The 15,000-nt window shown below is 49.7% G+C and overlaps 2 protein-coding genes and 3 non-coding genes across 13 annotated transcripts in view; 2 read left to right on the forward strand and 3 right to left on the reverse strand.

Moving 5' to 3' along the window:
- The window catches only part of LOC117727790, a 5,609-nt gene extending 3,618 nt beyond the window's left edge, over positions 1–1,991 (forward strand). For 2 of the 5 annotated variants that reach the window (XM_034528283.1, XM_034528280.1), the window contains exons 4-9: positions 104–145; positions 428–520; positions 629–657; positions 823–960; positions 1,058–1,126; positions 1,392–1,726. In XM_034528283.1, the coding sequence (XP_034384174.1) occupies positions 104–145; positions 428–520; positions 629–657; positions 823–960; positions 1,058–1,126; positions 1,392–1,520 (500 nt within the window). In that variant the 3' untranslated portion in view covers positions 1,521–1,726. Of the gene's footprint in view, positions 1–103; positions 146–427; positions 521–628; positions 658–822; positions 961–1,057; positions 1,127–1,391 lie in introns of all 5 variants that reach the window. The other 3 variants (XM_034528281.1, XM_034528285.1, XM_034528282.1) reach the window with 3 other exon arrangements.
- A 1,035-nt stretch (positions 1,992–3,026) lies between these two features.
- The window catches only part of vash2 (vasohibin 2), a 17,158-nt gene continuing 5,184 nt past the window's right edge, over positions 3,027–15,000 (forward strand). Inside the window, exons 1-5 of one of the 5 annotated variants that reach the window (XM_034528275.1) lie at positions 3,027–3,242; positions 4,209–4,727; positions 10,196–10,284; positions 10,438–10,494; positions 10,834–10,908. In XM_034528275.1, the coding sequence (XP_034384166.1) occupies positions 4,341–4,727; positions 10,196–10,284; positions 10,438–10,494; positions 10,834–10,908 (608 nt within the window). In that variant the 5' untranslated portion in view covers positions 3,027–3,242; positions 4,209–4,340. Of the gene's footprint in view, positions 3,243–3,491; positions 3,767–4,208; positions 4,728–9,117; positions 9,376–10,195; positions 10,285–10,437; positions 10,495–10,833; positions 10,909–15,000 lie in introns of those variants that run through there. The other 4 variants (XM_034528277.1, XM_034528276.1, XM_034528278.1 and 1 more) reach the window with 4 other exon arrangements.
- Positions 11,545–11,617, reverse strand: trnat-ugu. Its single transcript has one exon. It is a non-coding gene; the product is annotated as a tRNA-Thr (tRNA).
- On the reverse strand, positions 12,845–12,917 carry trnat-ugu. Its single transcript has one exon. It is a non-coding gene; the product is annotated as a tRNA-Thr (tRNA).
- Positions 13,438–13,510, reverse strand: trnat-agu. The gene has a single exon. It is a non-coding gene; the product is annotated as a tRNA-Thr (tRNA).

Below are 15,000 nucleotides of genomic sequence, written 5' to 3' on the forward strand. Positions count from 1 at the left end.
TTTATAGATTATTGAGTTTCATGGAGTCTCAGATGGTAAACATGGAGGTGCTTCATCACCATTTCCTGTGTTCTGTTATTTCACATCTTCAATAAATCAAAAGGAGGCACATCAGAGGGGGAAAACAAGACATCGTCTGCAAACGGTGAGACTTTTTACCACAAGTCTGAGTCTCAAGCTGTCGGTACTTTATTAAATATATATCGTGTTTTGGTGAATATAATAGAAGAAAACACGCATTTTGAAATGGTTTCATAAGACGTTTATATGAATATTCTCAAACCAGAAGTACATGTTGATGTTGTACTCTTTTCATTAAACACTTTGTGTGCATTTTCTTCTTATTAACTTGGGGTGAAGATACTGTATTGAAATAGTCAGATTCAGTCAACGTAAACAGACGTCATATCTCATGTTTGTCTTTAAGGTCCTCCAGCGTGGCTGTGGGTCCTCGTGGCCGTGGGTGTAGCCGCTCTCTTCATCATCACTGTGGCCGTCGTCAGGTGGAAGAGAACCAAAGGTCAGAAAATTGCCTCCATTTTTTTAAATGTATTTTCATAGAGTGGAGTATATATATATATTTTTTTTTTTGGATGAAGCTGAAGCCGACTCTCCTTCATCTTTTCAGGGAACCGAACGCGGATGGAGGAAAGCATTGTGAGTTATTAAACCTCAAATTATCAAACGTTGACAATACTCGGCCCGGCGTCGTGTTTAGGAGGACAGAAGAAGAAGACACAGATGAATGTGCAGCCCGGCACACGGTGTATCCCATAATAAGTGACCGTAAAACACGGCAACTGGACTGCGTTCTGTTTGTAGGAGCCGAGCGCAGACCGTGACGCGACTCCGCCCGGTCCAGAAACAGGTCCAGAAACCGGTCCAGAAACAGGTCCAGAAACAGGTCCAGAAACAGGTCCAGAAACCGGTCCAGCCGTGGTGAGCTCACATGCCGCACTGGTCCGTCACGCCCACCACCTCCAACATGGAGTGTAGCTTCCCTGATGATGATGATGGTGATGATGATGATGATGATGATGATGTCTTCTCCGTGCAGGTGGATCCTGAAGAAGGTGTCTCCTACGCCTCCGTCAGCTACACCAAGAAGACCAACAGTGGAGCCCAGGTGAGCCGTCTGGCGTCGGCGGTGCTGTTTTTTTTGGGTGCCGATTGCGCAATGCACCGCGACTGATGGTAGAGATTATAAGCATTGAACGGCCGAGTGGCGCTGAGGCTGATGGGAAGTATTTAAAGGTTGTTATCCTCGTGGATGTCGACCCCTCCGGGCGGCTTTAGTCATTACGTTGTGTTTGTTTATGTTTGTTTATGTTTTGGTGTATTTCATAACTCGTTGTCTTTTCATTGTGTTGGATTACAATGTGTTTCACCAGGTGAGGGTCAGAGAGGATGACGATGACGTGGTGACCTACAGCACAGTGAAGTCTTCTTCCGCGAAGGCCTCGGCCGACCTCGGTGACCTCGGTGACCTCTACGCCGCCGTCAACAAACCGCACAAATAAGGAGCCGCATTTCAATACGCTGATGATTCATAAAGCATTTCAGATTTATTGGTAGTTTAGTATAGAATGTTTCTCCAATGACAAAACACTCGCAGTTCAGCAGCGTCTTGTTGACATTTCTAGTGTTATGATATTAAAATGTGTTTTTTAGCATTTCACTTTTTTTATTTTTTACAAATATTTTTCAGGATCATTTTCAGGATTTATTGCTGTAATAAAGCTCATCTGCAGAAAAGTGGGGTGTAGTAGGTCAAGGTGCAACTTGCACATATATACGTCTATATTTAATATATGAAGCCCTTTGTTGAGCTCGTGGATTAAACCATCAACTCAAGGCCCTCAGGGGCCTGCTGGTAGCTTCTACGGGAGTTTTTATATTCTGCCATTGTGTGTGTGTTGCGCAGTTTTCTTGCTATTTTCTTGCCACAGAAGTTTTGTACCCAAAAAAATAAACATTTAATTAATAAATAATACAACGTGTCAGTGTTGAGAGTTAATGATTGATAGGATTTTCTCTTTTTTTGAACGTTTTCGGCTTGTGTGAAGCAAACCGGATCTTACCAAACCACGACACTTCTTCAAAAGAAAAGAGACGTCGCAACGCCGCCGTGTCTGTGCAGGCGGATCCTGAAGAAGGCGTTTCCTACAGCCCTGTAGGTCACTACGCCACCGTCAACAAACACAGAGCACAGTGTATGCTTTTTAATTTGACATTGATAGTTGAAAAGTTCTGGTGTGAGCTTTAAGTGACTTTGAATTTGTATTCAGCCATAATTCATTAATTGTTTGCCCCTCTGCTTTATTCACAGTGCATTGAGAGTGTTTCACTCTAACTCAGTTATTTTAGTGTGCAAAGTGAATTATTCATGACACAACTGCATTTCATAACTTAAACATGTGCCGCGTGGCTGTAAACAAGCTTGTTGTCCAGTAGGGGGAGGTGTAAGTCAATTTACTACCGCAGAGTGAACATCCTGCATGCATATGGGTGATTGTTATATACAAAATATATATTTATACAATTAACTTAATGTCCGGGTACTTAATCATACTGTTATATTATAATGTTTTAAGAAAAATATGCTTTACCTGTAATTTATTTGCAATGTGATTTTTAACATCACCCTTTCCCTCCTCTGTATTATGATGCCTAATGTGATTATTATTTACAGCCACATTTCTTAACTTTTATTAAAACTGATATTTTGTTGTGCGGTAAGAAAAAATACGTGCATTATATTATAGTCCGTTAAAATTATATATTTCATCTTTGAGAACTCGCCTTGTCAAAGCACCCCAAAAAAAAATTGGACAAAATGTGCCAAATCAACAGTTGCAACAAGAGGCTGAAAAATGTCCCATTTGTTGCAGATGTGTCACTTGTTGACGCCCTCGGTCTGTCAAAGTCCACCAATCAGAGAGCGCCGTCAGTTCCAATTACGGCGGAGCGGACTCTCCGGCCCGCCCCTCTTTGTTGCCTCGACCAATGAGAGGCCGCGCCGATTCCCTGCTGGGGGATACGGGCAACGGGGAGAGAGAGAGAGAGTCGAGGAGGAACGGCAGGGCATCGAGGAGGTCCGTTGTTTTTTTTATCCCCATTGATTGAATCATGTGAGGGACCGAAGGAGCCTTTTGTCACCGACATGAAGTCGGTATTTCCGGGGAGATTGATACCGAGGAGCCGCGCCGGGTGCTGACGCCGGAGGAATAACCCAGAGGAAGGTACATTGTCCCCGGACTACTGGGGTAGTGGGAGGCAACGGCCCCCTTGCAGCGAGCCAGCTAGGCGAAACAGAAGCGGTTCCGGATGGTATTTTCAAAATAAAATAAAACGCTCCGACCCCCAGGAAACACGTCGTTCGTTCTCATTTAAGCGGACGTAACCTGGCTGCGAACACGCGCGTGGGGTTAATCTCAAGTGCACGCGCACTCCGCAACAAAAATCGTGATATTTACGCGATAAACACGCGAGGTCGACGCACGTACCGCTTTTATTTTGAAGGGGGGTGCGGTAGCCCCGATCTTTCGCTAGCTTCCGGTAGCTTGACGCATCGAAAGGAGAAAAGAAAGAGAGAGAGAGAGAGAGAGAGAGAGAGTGTGGGGGGGTGAAGTTACAAAAAGACCAAAACAGAGACTTCGCGTCCCGGAGTGCACACATGCCGCCCCGGGTATGAATGAGAGCTGACACGGGCTCCGCGGTGCGTTTACGAACAGTTGGGATATTTCCCTAATAACTTGTAACTGTGGTAAGTTAATCGATTTTATTTTAAAGACGTTTATTTTTTTGTTCTGCAAAAAAATAATGTTGTTTTGTTCTGCAAAAAAAGTTTTGCAGAACAAAACAACATTATTCTTTTTAATTTATTCATTAGTTTAAGGTTTTATTATATGTATCCTACCGTTATTAAATACTTTTCTGTCATATTTACACTTTGTATATCTACTGTCGTCTCTTTTGTTATGACAGAACGTTAAATCATTATTGGTGGACCGTTGCTATGCTGGGTTGTGTCGCGGTTACGCCACTGGAGCACCAGCACTCCTCTTCCCTAAATAGGAAAGGAACAGGAACCTTTTGTTAATAAAACACAACTGTGCCTTTTATGGAGATGTTTGAACACTTATTTTTATTTTTTTTACTGCGGCCAAAAAATGATTTTATATTGTTTTTATTGTTGATAACAACAGGTTTGCTGTGGAGGATCAACATGCACTGTCCCACACTGACAAACACAAATAAGCTCTTGTAGCTGGAGGAGCGATCGCGCCCCCCCCCCCTCCGCCCCTAACTTCTCCTCCGGTGCCCCTTCCTGGGGATCAATGACCGGACCCACCTCCCCGAGCCGGACCGGGACCTCCTCGGCCAAGCTGAGCAGGCACGGCCGCTCCAAGAGCACCAGCGCACACTGCCTCCTCCGCTGCGCCGCCCGGGAGGAGTCGGCCGCCTCCTCCCCGAACAACGGCGCCCGGTCCCCCGGGGAGGAGGAGGAGAAGGACGGGGGGGTTCTCTTCTACGTGAACAGGACCGGTTTCCCCATCGAGGGGGTCACGTGGGAGAGGATGTGGTCCCACGTGGCGGTCGTGCACCCCGAGGGCCAGGAGATGGCGGACAGGATACGGAACGCCGCGTACCTTCCCAAGGTAGGCCGGCGGGTGATCGGTTCCTCAAACACAACACAAATACTGCCGCACACGATGCTACAAAAGGTGAGCAGGTTGCTTTAAAATGAGCTCCGCCCGTCAACGCCGCGTGTTAACACTGGATAGCTCCGTTATTCAATGAGAAATGTGGTCTCTGTGACTTTGCCGTGTGTCGTCATAGGTTACGAACTCTTTCGTTACTGTGAAGTGTGTTACAGTGATCTCGACCAATGCGGCCGCTGTTTGGTGGTTTTCGTTTGTTGGCTTGTTGCCTCTTTCACCTCCACTGAGCAATGCTCTTGTTTTTCCTTTGGCCCCGCCTCCCAGCCCTCGGGCCCCGCCTCCCAGCCTTCAGCCCCACCTCTCAGCCCTCGTTCCCCGCCTCTCAGCCCCGCCTCCCAGCCCTCGAGCCCCACCTCCCAGCCCTCGGGCCCCGCCTCCCAGCCTTCAGCCCCACCTCTCAGCCCTCGTTCCCCGCCTCTCAGCCCCGCCTCCCAGCCCTCGAGCCCCACCTCCCAGCCCTCGGGCCCGCCTCCCAGCCCTCGGGCCCCGCCTCCCAGCCTTCAGCCCCACCTCTCAGCCCTCGTTCCCCGCCTCTCAGCCCCGCCTCCCAGCCCTCGAGCCCCACCTCCCAGCCCTCGGGCCCGCCTCCCAGCCCTCGGCCCCGCCTCTAAGCCCTCAAGCCCCACCTCCCAGCCCTTGGGCCTCACCTCCCAGTCCCACCTCTCAGCCCTCGGCCCCGCCTCGTTTCCATTCACATAAACCCGGGAAGGAAAATATCTCCGGGTGCATCTATTAGTGCTTCATTAGCCTGTTTCCACACTCAGTTTATAGGAACTATGCACACACACAGACACACACACACACTGGTGCCATCGTAACGTGACTTTGGCTTCTCACAGACAATCAGGAACTGAAACAGCAAAGTGGTAAATGTACGTTTCCCAGTAGAAACCTGCAGCTCCCAGTGGCTCCGGGGGCCGAACAGCTGACTTCAATGCAACAGAGCATGCTCCGTGCGTCATGTACAGTAAATACTCATCAAAGAAGGCTCTGCCTGAAAGCTTTTTAAAATTAATTTAAATGTGTTGTTTGAGGAATGACATTTACCCATCTCTTCTATTTGGGGCCCGTAGAGCACCCGGGGCTTCAGTGTGTTGCTCACAGGAACTAAGGGAGAGCTGGTCTCGAACCAGCTACCTGGTGGTCGCAGGACGACCGCTCTACCCCCCGAGCCACAGCCAGCGTGACAGCTGCTGCATCGGGAGGATCTTTATTCAGCTGTTCAAGTCGCTAATTATATCGTTATAACCGTCACATGATTACATGAATAAATAGAGATGTAATAATAATAGTTATCGTGGTAATATTTCTTCTATATTTAGCTGCAGGAAAGACCAGTGAAAGACTGGTTCTTCAGTGCCCCCCCCCCTCCACACTCACACACACACACGTATGACCCACCTTATCCCAGTCTGCTTGCCGTTGGTGATCTGGATGAATGTTCGCTGTGTTTCAGGATGGGGGGGGGGGGGGGGGGGGGGGTGTAGCTCTGCTAATTGGCCATGTGGTCACTGGTGACCTGGTTGGTCCGGCGGCGCCCAGATCCCCGTTTGTTGTTGCCCTCTGGACAGAAGGCGCGACAGGAGGACGAACGCAGCAGCACAGATGAAGCGTCTGGTGTTCCAGGGAGGGGGGTGATAGGGGGGTGGGGGGGGCAGTCCAAAACCTCATCTAGACCACAGCAAGCTTCGTTTCATTCAGGTTCCCACGGAAACGAGAATGATTATTATTGCCCTCCCAAATGTTTGTCCACCACATCGCGACTAAATATGTCAAGAGAGTGTTCTCCACTGTGTATGTGTGTGTGTGTGTGTGTGTGTGTGTGTGTGTGTGTAACCTGAGGCGAAGGGTTAACTGTGTTTATAAGTGGACGAGAAAGAGCGTCACATGATCACGGTGAAGGTTTCCTGCATAACTCCTGCCGTGTGTCTCATTCTTCAACGATGGATAATACAATAAATGTGTGTGTGTGTGTGTGTGTGTGTGTGTGTGTGTGTGTGTGTGTGTGTGTGTGTGTGTGTGTGTGTGTGTGTGTGTGTGTGTGTGTGTGTGTGTGTGTGTGTGTGTGTGTGTACCACCTGTAGTTCCCCGGCCTCGGGCAGATTTTTAACGCGTTAACAGAGCGTGAGTCGTTGGAGTAATCCCTCTAATGCAATCTGGGTAGCGGATAATCTCTGGATACCAACTGGACTACGTTTAAAAAACAACAAAAAGAGACTTTTATTGGTAAACAAAGCCGGCTGGAACTCGTCCGAGCTCCACAAAAAGCAGAACAACAAACGTGACCCCTGAACACGCCGGGGGGGGGGGGGGGGGGGGGGGTAAACGGGTGTGATGTCATCAGCAGTCGTGATGTCATCAGCAGTTGGTCACATGAAGCAGGAAGTAAAAGTAAAAAAGACCGCGTCCCCATAATCCGCTGTCCTGCCGTTGTTCTGGATTAAAAATGTTTCCGTGACAATGGGATTTTATTTTGAAAGGTAGATAAGAGTAGACGTTTTTATTCATTTATTTATTTCAGCATCGGGTAACGAGACCAGCTGGGATGTGGGTCACGGTTGATTCAGAAGACAGCTTCACGTGTTGGTGGACATAAATAAATAAATAAACGTATTCCTGGATGCCGGCCAACGTGGATTACTTTGGACAGATGTTGCGTGGCTGTAATCTTGGAGGTGTTCCTCATGTGGTGACTGCAGTCCAGATGAAGAGCCTCTGAAGTCTCTTTTCATATTGAGATCTACCTCTCTCTCTCTTTTTCTCTCTCTCTGCTCTATCTTCATGTCTCTCTCTCTGCTCTATCTTCATGTCTCTCTCTCTCTCTGCTCTATCTTCATGTCTCTCTCTCTCTCTGCTCTATCTTCATGTCTCTCTCTCTCTCTGCTCTATCTTCATGTCTCTCTCTTTTTCTCTCTCTCTGCTCTATCTTCATGTCTCTCTCTCTCTGCTCTATCTTCATGTCTCTCTTTCTCTCTGCTCTATCTTCATGTCTCTCTCTCTCTCTCTCTCTCTCTGCTCTATCTTCATGTCTCTCTCTCTCTCTCTCTCTCTCTCTCTCTGCTCTATCTTCATGTCTCTCTCTCTCTCTCTTCCTGTCTGGTTTCAGTCTCTCTGGGTCTGGTCTCTGCTGGGTCAGGTTTCAGGGTTTCCGGTTTTCCCTCTTCTCTCTGTGAGAGAAGATAAATATTGGAGCACGAAGGACGCGAAGAGGAGCTGAACTCAAAAGCCCACGTAAAACGAGGAGCTCAAACCCAGCGATCCGATTGGTTCCTCTCCGTGATGTAATAACTATGTTATAAATCTGACTCTTAAAGACTGACAGCCGTCAGTCAGAGTTCACACGGCGTGAGGAAGCTTTCCACCAGAGCTGCTCTCTGCACTTCTTCTTCTTCTTCTTCTTCTTCTTCTTCTTCTTCTTCTTTTTGTCGGCGGCGACTGAATCTTTCACTTCATTTTTTAAAACTCTCACTGACATGAACCCTAAAGCTGAGGGGAGGAGGATCAATGGGAGGGATCATCTCAGTCCCTGACCCAGCAGAAAGCGGCTTTAGTGTGTGTGTGTGTGTGTGTGTGTGTGTGTGTGTGTGTGTGTGTGTGTGTGTGTGTGTGTGTGTGTGTGTGTGTGTGTGTGTGTGTGTGTGTGTGTGTGTGTGTGTGTGTGTGTGTGTGTGTGTGTGTGTGTGTGTTTCAGCTGAAGCACGCTGCTCCTTAGTGAGGATTTTACGACATGGGAGATTACGGGGCAGTAAAACCTGCTATTTACTGGTCTCGGCCGGCTGGCAGACTGGTTTATGGACCGGCCCGGTCATGAGAGCGACCGGTCGGCCGATTTGTTTCACGCTTCGGCCGCCGGGTCTGAGGGGGCCGGTCTGAGGGGGTCGGGTCTGAGGGGGTCGGGTCTGAGGGGGTCGGGTCTGAGGGCGCCGGGCCTGAGGGCGCCGGGCCTGAGGGGGTCGGGCCTGAGGGGGTCGGGCCTGAGGGCGCCGGGTCTGAGGGCGCCGGGTCTGAGGGGGTCGGGCCTGAGGGGGTCGGGTCTGAGGGCGCGGGTCTGAGGGCGCCGGGTCTGAGGGGGTCGGGCCTAAGGGGGTCGGGTCTGAGGGGGTCGGGCCTGAGGGCGCCGGGTCTGAGGGCGCCGGGTCTGAGGAGGTCGGGTCTGAGGGGGTCGGGTCTGAGGGCGCCGGGTCTGAGGGCGCCGGGCCTAAGGGGGCCGGGTCTGAGGGGGTCGGGTCTGAGGGCGCCGGGCCTAAGGGGGCCGGGTCTGAGGGGGCCGGGCCTAAGGGGGCCGGGTCTGAGGGCGCCAAGCCTAATGGGGCCGGGCCTGAGGGGCCGGGTCTGAGGGCGCCGGGCCTAATGGGGCCGGGTCTGAGGGGCCGGGTCTGAGGGGGGCCGGGCCTGAGGGGCCGGGTCTGAGGGCGCCGGGTCTAATGGGGCCCGGGGTGTCTAAATAAATAACTGCTTCATTGGCCCGAGCGACTGCAGAGGAAGTGCCTAATATGGGTTTGTTTTTAAAGGTGTGTGTGTGGCTGTATGACCAGAGGAACACGCCACTACGCTTCATGAATGGTCCAGGTGCATCATGGGAGATCTCAGGTGGCCCATCGTTCGCACACCAGGATCTCCATTTCATCCTCTTCGTCCTCGGCTCCGTGCTGTAAATAAAACTGTGAAGCCCAAAAAAAAAAAAACCCCACAGGAAATGATAGGGCTGCTGCTTATAGTTCACCCTTCCTGCACACACACACACACACACACACACACACACACACACACACACACACACACACACACACACACACACACTGTGTGGTTTTGTGTAGAGGTCTGACTCCCCACTCTCCTTTCCACGGAAATGTTAATGTTATGTGTTCAAATGTAAAGAAAAGAAGTGTTTTTGGTGATAAATACATAAATAAATGCAGTTTGAAGATGTTTTCACAGCGATATAAAATAGATATTCTGAGCTCTAGACTTTTATTAGTATTATTATTATTATTATTAATCGAAGCGAATATTTAGATCTAAACAAATGGAATCATTTACTTTCTGACCATCAATCATGTTTTTTGATACACGTTCTCAACATAGAGGACAGCAGCCCCTAAAAGGCGCCGATATTTCCCGTTGCCCCTGAAGAGGCCTCGTACAGTAAGCCTCTCTGTGAACATGACGGCCTCCGTTTGGACAATGTTAGGACGTTTTTATTCATAACTAATATAACTATAATTGCGCAGCACAAAACCTGAGGGTATTTATTTTTGCCTGAATATATAATAATATATAATGGACGTCCATTTTCCCTTTTTTATTTTAAATAATAAAGACGAAGCATCCGTTTGCAGCTACGACAAAAAATATTTTTACGTGGACGCGATTTGGAAAGAGTGAACACATGTTCATCATTCTCTCTCTCTCTCTCTCTCTCTCTCTCTCTCCCCCCCCTCCCCCCCCCCCCCCCCCCCCCCCCCCCACAGCATCACGTTCCCTCCGTCCCGACCTTCAAGCCGTCCATGTCGGTCCCTGATTGGCTGGTGTCCATCCAGAACTACATGAAGGCTCTGCAGTATCCTTTTAAAAATGTTGTATTTATAACACAAACACGATGACACGCGTTGGTTGCCGTGACGACAGGCGTGGCGATAGAGCCACACCTGTTGTGACAGGTGACACTGAACCCCCCCCCCCCCTGCTCTGTTGTCCCTAACGCGTCCACCAGATACAACCACACGGGAACCCAGTTCTTTGAGGTCAAGAAGAGCCGCCCGCTGAGCGGGTGAGTGACGTGATTACATCTGTATTCATTTATTTATTTATTATGTTATTAAAAGCTAATCGTTCTCTGTAGAGCTGATGAAGTCTGTGTTTCATTTATTCATATTTAATTTGTAGATACACTAGTTTGAGATTGAACAATGTACCTTATCCCCTCCTCCTCATCCTCCTCCTCTTCTTCTTCTCCTCCACCTTCATCCTCCTCCTCCTCTTCTTCTTCTCCTCCACCTTCATCCTCCTCCACCTCCTCCTCTTCTTCTTCTCCTCCAACTTCATCCTCCTCCTCCTCTTCTTCTTCTCCTCCACCTTCCTCCTCCTCCTCCTCCTCCTCCTCCTCCAGGTTAATGGAGACGGCGAGAGAGATGATCAGAGAGTCTTTGCCAATCAAATGTCTGGAAGCCGTCATCCTGGGAATGTATCCTTTACCACACACACACACACACACACACACACACACACACACACACACAAAAGGTTATTTTGTTATCTGTGGGTGAAGATCAATGAGAGATGTTGCCCTAATGCCCCCCCCCCCCACCCCCCTCCCCCCCCCCCACCATCACCACTGCCACCCTTTCCAGCTCTTACTGAAACGTGTTGCCTGGCAACAAGCCCTCTTCGAAGTTTAACCCCCCTCCTTCACACACACACACACACACACACACACACACACACACACACACACACACACACACATCATGCACACACTCTTACTATTCACAGGCTTAGTATCATCCAGCAGAGATTAAATATTAAAGCAGCGATCTGTATTTCATTAGCAGGAAGCTGCAGTTGGAAAGTTGATGAGACGTAGACACAAAACTGAATGTTGCTCAACGACAAACTGTCACCGGAGCAGCTGTTTGTGTTTAGTAAAGAGAGCGTTTGGGTTTAAGGCCGTTAAGTACAAATAAGAAACTTGTTGAACTGGTAAATCTCTGTACACATCCACCAAAATACTGGATCGCTCAGGACGGGACCGGGTCCCTCTGGGTGCCGGACTCCAGACCGTGACCCCCCTCCAGCAAACTAAAATTAAAAAAAGGTGATCAGGCCTCAGCGAGAATTGAACTCGCGACCCCTGGTTTACAAGACCAGTGCTCTAACCACTGAGCTATGAAGCCTCACATGAGCGTCTTGAATCATATGTAATATTTCAAAGCCGATAAAAGAAGGAGAGGCTTTGTTGACGTACCTGGTATTGAGGTTATGTGGCCTAACCAGTTGACTCTGCCTGTGACTCGATTTCAGAGCTCTCCACGCTGAGCGTCTGGTGGCCCGGGCCTTCGTCCACGGGGCCCCCGGCTCCGGGCTCAGCCTGGAGGGACCACATGTAGCAGAGCCGGAGCCGGTGCTTCGTGGACTTGGAGGAGGCTTTTGAACCAGGTCCCTCTGAGGGGGGTTTCTGGTGGGTGAAGTAAGGGGGTCCGGACTCGTTGCAGAGGGGCCACCCGGTCTCTGTACGACTGAAACAGGAGCCGTGTTCGTATTCACGACAATAAATCAGACCCGTTCCCGCGGGGTGTTGGTCCCGGTCCTGGTCCTGACTTTCACGGACAGGATATAGAGGACGGGATATCTCTGCTGTTTGCTGATGATGTGGTCCTGTTGGCCTCCTCAGACCGTGATCTCCAGCACACTGGGGAAAAAAAATAAATAAATGTTAGGCCTCACTGAGAATTGAACTCACGACCTCTAGGTTCACTTCGTGCTCCTCGGCTGTGTTGAAAGTGACAATTCGCTCTATGGTATTTAGTGGTTTCCATGGCAACCGATGGTCAGGGAGAGAGGGACTGTCACGTGACCTCTGGCACAGGAAGTGTGCTTTGTTTAATGAACTGTGTGTGTGTGTGTGTGTCTCATTAATTTAAATGTGTGAAATCACAGAAAATGTTGGGTTATTAACTTTCTGGTTCGTCCGTATGTTATTGAGCTGATTTGAATGTTGAACAATTTAAAAACACATACTGGATTATTTGTCAAATTATTTTTGGAAAACATGATTTAGGCAGTCAGAAATGGGAGAGAGGGGGGGGTCAAAAAAATGTACGTGGAGATTAAATCCTCCACATTTAGAACCGGGGAACATGGATTGAAATAGAAATTTGTTAAACTGGTAAATCTCTGTACCCATCCACCAAAATACTGGATCGCTCAGGACGGGACCGGGTCCCTCTGGGTGCTGATGGGGAGCCGGACCCTGTTGGCAACGGGGCCACCCGGTCTCTGTACGCCTGCAGTAGGAGCTGCAGTGGGTCGCCTGGTTGTCTGTTTGCAGATGATGTGGTTCTGTTGACCCTCCTCGGACCGTGACCCCCCTCCAGCAAACTAAAATTAAAAAAAAGGTGATCAGGCCTCAGCGAGAATTGAACTCGCGACCCCTGGTTTACAAGACCAGTGCTCTAACCACTGAGCTATGAAGCCTCACATGAGCGTCGTGAATCATATGTAATATTTCAAAGCCGATAAAAGAAGGAGAGGCTTTGTTGACGTACCTGGTATTGAGGTTATGTGGCCTAACCAGTTGACTCTGCCTGTGACTCGACTTCAGAGCTCTCCACGCTGAGCGTCTGGTGGCCCGGGCCTTCGTCCACGGGGCCCCCGGCTCCGACTCAGCCTGGAGGGACCACATGTAGCAGAGCCGGAGCCGGTGCTTCGTGGACTTGGAGGAGGCTTTTGAACCAGGTCCCTCTGTGGGGGGGGTTTCTGGTGGGTGAAGTAAGGGGGTCCGGACTCGTTGCAGAGGGGCCACCCGGTCTCTGTACGACTGAAACAGGAGCCGTGACAATAAATCAGACCCGTTCCCGCGGGGTGTTGGTCCCGGTCCTGGTCCTGACTTTCACGGACAGGATATAGAGGACGGGATATCTCTGCTGTTTGCTGATGATGTGGTCCTGTTGGCCTCCTCAGACTGTGATCTGGTGGAAAAAAAAAAAAAATTATCAGGCCTCAGTGAGAATTGAACTCACGACCCCTGGTTTACTAGACCAGTGCTCTAACCACTGAGCTATGAGGCCTGGACTGATATGCGTTGGAGTGCCGTGGTGTGTTATACTCAACATACAGGACGCACCTCTTATGCATATTGACATAATGTGACCTGACCAGTCGGGATCTCTCCGTGTCTGTTTTCTATTAATGGACGGTCCAGTTTCAAGGTGGCTTCTCTCTGGGGGGCTCTCGAGGGGGGGGGGGGGGGGGGGGGGGGGGGCTTGCAACAGCCGCGCGGTCACACGAGACGCGCGCGCAGTGTCACGTTTCAATGAGGTCATGGACTGGGGGAAATAAAAACAGGCCTCAGCGAGAATCGAACTCGCGGCTCCTGGTTTACAAGACCAGCGCTCTAACTACTGAGCTATGAAGCCTCGCCTGGCGTGCCGTGTTAAAACTGCAATGTAGTCCACACGCGGAGGAGGTCACGCCTTGTTTACCCACGTGGACATAATGTGACCTCACACTGGAGGAGGGTGGGTGGGGGGGGGGGGGGGGGGGGGGGGGGGGGGATAAAGGGCAACTATTGTTTTTGTTGTTGTTTTGGTGGCATTTAGAGCAGTCTGTCCTCCTCCGCTGGTTCCTTTCCATCCCTATTATTGTGATCTGCATTCTCTCCAGGGTATTCAGGAGAGAATGTGTGTGTGCGTGTGCATGTGTGTGTGTGTGTGTGTGTGTGTGTGTGTGTGTGTGCGTGCGTGTCTCATTGTATTAAGTGGAGAGAATGCAGCTTTAACACATGAAGCATAGACTTCTATACAACCAGAGGATTCGCCCCCTGGTGGTCAGGAGAGAGAATGCAGCTTTAACACATGAAGCATAGACTTCTATACAACCAGAGGATTCGCCCCCTGGTGGTCAGGAGAGAGAATGCAGCTTTAACACATGAAGCATAGACTTCTATACAACCAGAGGAGTCTCCCCCTGGTGGTCAGGAGAGAGAATGCAGCTTTAACACATGAAGCATAGACTTCTATACAACCAGAGGAGTCGCCCCCTGGTGGTCAGGAGAGAGAATGCAGCTTTAACACATGAAGCATAGACTTCTATACAACCAGAGGAGTCGCCCCCTGGTGGTCAGGAGAGAGAATGCAGCTTTAACACATGAAGCATAGACTTCTATACAACCAGAGGAGTCGCAGTTGAGAGAATGCCCGTTTTTATTTTATTTTAGCCCAAATAGCACTCTATTGTCTTACAGTAAATATAGTATTTCCTTTTATTTGGACCATCCCCCAGCTGCTCCAGGAGAAACCCGAAGCCTGGAGTTGGCTCCATGATAACGAAAGCACACGACCCTCAGTGGGGAAAAATTATCTCGACCGTTTTGAAATATAGTGAGGAAGGAAAGGAGACGGTGGATTTAAAAAAAGCTCCACATTTCATCCAAAGATCCGGTGACTGCTCCTCCTACTTGTGTTGAAACTGACAACTCGCTCTGTGGTAGTTCAGTGGTTTCCATGGCAACCGATAGTCAGGGAGAGCGAGAGAGAGCGACTGTCACGTGACCTCTGGC

Source organism: Cyclopterus lumpus, chromosome 24, assembly GCF_009769545.1.
Source record: "Cyclopterus lumpus isolate fCycLum1 chromosome 24, fCycLum1.pri, whole genome shotgun sequence".
Taxonomy (NCBI): domain Eukaryota; kingdom Metazoa; phylum Chordata; class Actinopteri; order Perciformes; family Cyclopteridae; genus Cyclopterus; species Cyclopterus lumpus.